This window comes from Tupaia chinensis, unplaced genomic scaffold (genome assembly GCF_000334495.1).
Source record: "Tupaia chinensis unplaced genomic scaffold, TupChi_1.0 Scaffold000187_1, whole genome shotgun sequence".
Classification (NCBI taxonomy): domain Eukaryota; kingdom Metazoa; phylum Chordata; class Mammalia; order Scandentia; family Tupaiidae; genus Tupaia; species Tupaia belangeri.
This window is the reverse complement of record NW_006159662.1, coordinates 3,007,750-3,013,853: the sequence shown is the minus strand read 5'-3', so window position 1 is coordinate 3,013,853 and position 6,104 is coordinate 3,007,750. Positions and strand designations below refer to the sequence as shown.

General features: G+C 52.5%; 1 protein-coding gene across 1 annotated transcript in view; it reads right to left on the bottom strand.

Moving 5' to 3' along the window:
• Positions 1-5,862: 5,862 nt before the first annotated feature.
• The window catches only part of CACNG1 (calcium voltage-gated channel auxiliary subunit gamma 1), a 12,380-nt gene continuing 12,138 nt past the window's right edge, over positions 5,863-6,104 (bottom strand). Inside the window, exon 4 of the mRNA XM_006146764.1 lies at positions 5,863-6,089. Within this exon, the coding sequence (XP_006146826.1) occupies positions 5,863-6,089 (227 nt within the window). The remainder of the gene's footprint in view (positions 6,090-6,104) is intronic.

The following is a 6,104-nucleotide window of genomic DNA, read 5'->3' as shown; positions in this document are numbered from 1 at the left end:
AAGACCACACAGGTGGGAGACCAAAACCCGTGGTTCTAATTCCTGCTCTGGTGCCAGCCAACCAGATTGCAATAGACAAGCTCATCTCTGGTCTTCAGTTTTCTCTTCTGCCCAATGGGGTAATTGTGGCTACCTTCCCGTGCCTGGCAGACATAAACCATGACACCAAACGAAAAACCAGTAATACGGATCCTGTCTCCATTTTAAATTTTGATGCTGTGCTGACTGTGCATTTTTATATTAATTTTGATTTTCAAAATTATTGAACTGCCAGCGGCAGTGTGGTTAAGGAGGCTGAATCCCACATGGTTGACTGTGTAGTTCAAGTCCTGGGCTTGGCAGCTTGAAAAACACACTGGGTGCATGTGTGTGCATATCCAAAATCCTGAAAGGAGAGAGAAATGGAGGAGAAGGGATAGTGACATGACCATCCTCATGAGAGGTGCTCTCTCTCTCTCGTGAGTGCATGCACCACTCTCTGACAAAGTAAAAAACCAAAACCAAAACAAAAAAACCACCAAAAAACCCACAAAAAACCCCAGCACTTAGCATATACAAAAGAGTGAAAGTAGGGGCTCAAACATACTTGCACACCCATGTTCACGGAAGCATGGCAACAGTCGAGTGTCCATCAGTGGAAGAACGGGTAACCAAAATGTGGCACCTCTGCACAAGAGAACTTAACTCAGTCTTTAAAAAGAGGGAGGCTGGCCCTGTAGCCAAGTGATTAAGGGAGCCAGACCCCACATGGTCAGCTACTCTTTGAATCTCAACCCTGATGGCTTGAGAAATACATTAGACACACATGCGTACATGCCCCGAGTCCTGACAGGATGGGGAAATGGAGGGGAAGGGACTAAGGCAAGACCATGCCCCATTGGGGGGTGCTTTCTCTCTCTCTCTTTTTTCTCTGGTGAGTACACATGCTCTCTGGAAGAAAAAAAGAGAAGGACATTTGGACACATACTACAACATGGATGAACCGTAAGACATCACGCTACAGTGAGACAGGCCAGACGCAGAAGGCCAGATACTGCACGATCCACTTCTGGGAAGTGCCTGGGACAGTCCGGAATTGGATGGCGGCTGCACAACTGGGGCGAGTCCTGGGAGCTCCTGTTTAATGGTACGGAGCTTCGGCTTGGGATGCTGAGCGTTCTGGAGACGGATGGTGGTGACAATTGCACGACAATGCGAGCGACCTTCGCCCCACGGAAATGTATACCTACAAGTGGATAAGATGATCATGTGTGATAGTTTACCACCATTTTCTCTTTTTTAGTTTAGTTTTTGCTATAGGTGTGCGCTCATCAGAGAGAAAGAGAAAGTGAGGACTCACCTCCCGGGGGGATAGCCATGCTGTAAGCCCTTCTCCTCCATTCTCCTCTTCGATTTCGGGCTGCATACACACGTGACCTGCGTGAGCTTCAGGCTGTCAGGTCTGGGACTAGAAGCTCGCAGCTGACCGTGTGGGATCCAATGCCTTAATCACCATGCCACCTACTGGCCCGTTTTATCACATTAAAAAAAACTCACACTTTAATGTTATCCACCTTGATGACCGGGCGGCTGGTCCTGGCTCGGCCGCACCCCTACCTCACTCACGGAAGATGACGGAGGTGACAGTGCTGAGAGGGTGAAAGTCTGGAGCACGGGACATTCCCGACAGCTGAATTCTCACTCTCCAGCCAGGATGTACGCGTGGAGTTCTGAGGCCAGCTCTTGGTGTAAGAGCAGATCTCAGTGGCGTTGTGTGCTTAGGTCTGTTGCTGGCCCCTGGAGCAGGGTGGGATGGGCTCTCTGGTGAGGCTGAGTGGCCGTGGTCGTTTCCAGACCCAGCCAAGGAGGGACAGACCAGCAGCCACCCCGTGGCCTTCCTGTCGGCGGTGCTGCACGTACCTGTGGGAAGAAGACGCCTCCCTGCTGGCTGGCCACAATGTTCGTTGGCGTTGGCTCCACCTCACTTTGCTCCATTGTCTCTTCTCCACAGAAGCTGGCACAGGTGCCACCGCCGGCTGGCTGCCACCCTCTAGCCTTTTGTCTGCATTGCTATCCCCGGTGCACATAAGCCTCTCCCCGAAGAGTCGAGACTCTGGAACAGCAAGTGCATTCTGCTCAGTGGATTCCGCTCAGAAGTGATTCTCCTGGCCAGACATGGGCGTCCACGGGGAAACACACACCGATGCCACGCTGCCACTGGACAGTGAAAGCCACAGCAGACGCTAACAGCAGCCGCCAGCCTGGTCTTTGCAGGATGAAGTCACCTGCTTTCCTTACGAAGGGTGGCCCCGACTCCTCGGCTGCCTAGGACTTCCATTTCTTGTTCTCTCTTACCGGGAGCAAGTTTGTTCCCAGACTCAATCTCTGCATCTCTGGGCCAGGCCCCTGCCATTAGCTGAGGACCCCTAAAGCTGCTGTAGCCTTCCCCAGGCCTTGCTTGCCTCCTGTCTTCCCCTGCCTCATCTACCCCGGAAGCTCCTACCCTTTGGCTTCTGTGGTTTTGATTCTTGGCATCATCTCAATATCATCCAGTTCTCTTTTAAAAAGATTTTTAGGGTGTGAGCACTTGCCAGAGACAGTGAGAGAGGAAGGGGGAAATCAACCCCCGGGGGGATGGCCATATCACAATCCCTTCTCCTCCATTCTCATCCTGGGATTTGGGGCACACACACACACACACACACACACACACACACGGTGTGATGTTCAAGCCTCCAGATCCGGGACTTGAGCCATCGTTGGACAGGTGGGAGTCCAGTGCCTTAACCACTATGCCACCTGCTGGCCCCTCATGTAGTTCTCTTTTACCTTCCTGAATTTCCTAACCACAGGCCAGACTTTGTGCTCAGGTCCCAACTCTAAAGCAGGATTATCCTTTATCTAGAGGGTCTGGCCTGGGCTTGGAGGGACAGCTGGGGCACCTGAGTACATTGCAGCATGCCATCCTGCCTCTGAGCGGCTCTGTTCCCAGGCTCCCCTGCTGCCCCTCCAAGCCCATACCAGACTCTAGATAAAGGAAGAATCTTCACAAATCCTGCTATGGCCGGACCCAGTCACCTCCAGACTCTCGCTCCTCTCTTCTAAGTTGTTGTAGGCCAGGGAATGTTGAAAGAAGGAACAAGTATCTGCCCCCCACTTTACAGATGGGGAAGGCAAGGGGTGCGTATGCTGGTTGATGAGCGTGTAGTTTTATGGCGGGATGGGCTCGGCCAGCGGTTTCCATTCAAGGCCAGATAGTAAACAGCTTCCGCAAGGTCTCTGTCGCAACTGCTCATCACTGCTGCTGCAAGAGCCGCCACAGAGGGACGAAGCTGTGTGCCAATGCGCTGTGAAGGACACTGAGAAACAAATTTAGTATGAAGGCACGCATGCACTTGAGTAGGAGAGAGAAGGAGAGAGAGAAAGTGTCTTCAGCAGCGTCTCATCGCGGTGCCACCCCTCTTCCCGAGCCCTCCAATTCCTCAGGGTCCTAAGCACCCACACAACTGCCTGGGGTGTCTTCAAACCTGGACATCTGAACCTGCTGTCAACCATATGGCTTCCAGCCCTGCGAGGCACTTGCATTACTGCCGCGTGCATATTATGTAATTTTCACTTGTGAGGCCAGGCCGTGGTATGGTGGGTAAGGCAGCTGGATTTGACAGGGCTGACTGTATGGTTCGAGTCCCAGACATGGGAGTTTGAAAAACACACCAGGGATGTGTGAGAGTGTGCCCAAAACCCTGAAAGGAGGGCAAAATGGGGAAGGGATTGTGGCACAATTATGCCTCATTAGATGGGGGAGGGTGTTTTCTCATTTTGTCTCTCTCTCTCTTTCTCTTTCTCTCTCTCTAATGAACACGTGTCCCCTTTGGCAAAGTTTATTTATTTTTTTACATGTCATGGGATAATTCTTCTTTTGATTTATTTTAACCCTTTTTTATTTTTAGAGATTTTAGCTATAGGGCACATGTGCTTGTTGAAAAGACAGAAAGAGACGGGGTGACAGAAAGTGAGAAATCACCCCCTAGGGAAGATAGCCAGGCTGCAATCCCTTCTCCTCCATTCTCCTCTCGGAATTTTGGGCACACACGCACATGCACTTGGTGTGAGTTTAAGTATGCCAGGTCCGGGACTTGAACTGCAGTCGACTACGTAAAAGTCCAGTGACATAACCATTACGCCATCTGCTGGTCCTTCTGTAACCATTTTAAACTGTGAAGAACACTCTTTATTTGCAGGCCATCCGGTGAGGGGCCACAGGCCAGGTTTGGTCTGCAGCTGTGCTTTGCTGACTCCTGCTCCAAAAGAATGAGTTCTATTCAGGACCCCTGTGCTCAAGTCAAGGAACTCAGGGTCCTCTCTGTCAGTGGTCCGACTATAATTTTTGTGTTTTTCTTTTTTTTCTTTCTTTCTTTTTTTTTTTTGAGAGGTTTTTGCTATAGGGCACGTGCGCTCGCCAGGCAGACAGAGAGAGACAGAGAGACAGAAAGAGAGCAATCACCCCCCAGCGGGGATGGCTACGCCACAATCCCTTCTCCTTCATTCTCCTCTTGGGATCTTGGGCACACACACACATGCGCCCGGCATGGGTTTTAAGCCACTGGGTCTGGGACGCGAACCGCGGTCGACTACATGGGAGTCCGGCGACATAGCCATTACGCTAACTGCTGGTCCCTCTTTTTTTTTTTTTTTAATTTATTTAGATTTGTCTTTCATGAAAGAGGGAGATGTAGAGAGAAAGAGAAACAGAAAAACAGCACCCCCAACAGGGTCCCACACCACAATCCACCCCCAATGCCAGCCAGGCCTGGGTAATGGGCACATACACACCCCGTGTGCTCAGGAAGGTCTTCTGGATATGAACCCAGAACCCTCCCACGTGGCTCATCTTCGCGGAGTGTTTTGTTACCCCTGCACCACCGACCAGTCCCCAAGGACTGTTTCTGGAGACTAGGTGAGTACTGTGGGGTTTTGGAAGGCAGAGGAGTGTGAACCACCACAAGGCTCGGGGCCTTGAGTGTCTAACTGCTAAGCCCTGCTTCCTGACATTCTTTGCAGCAAAAATTGGCATCGGAAATCGGACACCCGCGGCTGGGTAGCTTTAGCTGCGCTGGCACCAAATGCTTAGCGTGCCTGGCTCCAGAAATAACCCCTCCTATTTTTAACACCCTTGCCTAATCAGAGGGTATCTCCTCCCCCATGAAAACAATCCCAGCGCTCAGGACACAAGCTGGAGTCCAGAACCTCAGGGCTGTACTGTCTCACACTCATCCCCATTCCTCACGCCCAGGAACCTCCCTTCTTTGCCCCTTTGGGGTCAGCAAGCCCCTGGGCTGTGGCCAGGAACCCAAGCAATTTCCATGTAAGGCGCTAGCAGGGAAAAAGCAGGTTTTCTGGGAACTTTTATTTCAAACCGCTGTCTACCCAATTAAAAGGCTTCTCAGGGCTCTTGGAAACGAAGGAGAAATACTCAGTCCGCGGAGAGAGTGTGTCTTGTCACTAAGGAGAGAGGGACTGGTTATGTACACAGGTGACACCAGAGGTGGTAAAGGACCGCAGGGAGCCCCCTAAGGTTTATAAAGGACATCTAGCACCAACTCGTCAACGCCACGTGGCCCCGCGGGGACAACCTGGAGCTTCAGCAGAGGGTCGGCCTCTGCCCACTGCTGCCCTGCCTCCCTGTGGCATGGACCACAGGCAGGTCTGGACTCAGGCCCACCCGCTCTGTTCTCAGAAGAGTATATCACAGCCCAGAGAAGGGCTCAGAGTAGGGGAGCAATCCGCAACAGTCCCGGTGCGGGCAGGGGAGAGGACAGATACAAAACTCCTGCCTCTCCCCCGGAAGGTTCTGGGCCACTGGGCGCTGGGGCCCCAGGAGGGCTAGTGCTCCGGCTCCGCGTCCATGCAGGACTCCCAGGGGTTCTGGGGCATACGAGGCAGAGAGAAGAGCAGCAGGGCAAGGCCGCCGAGGAAGAGGAGGACGAAGGCCGCACAGGCGCAGGCGAAGGACCAAGAGTAATAGTACTCGATCCACACGGTGTCCTCGCTGTCGATCATGCGCTTCACCGACTGTCGCATGACCTCCACCGAGACGAAGATGCAGAGACCTGCGGGGGGGGCCG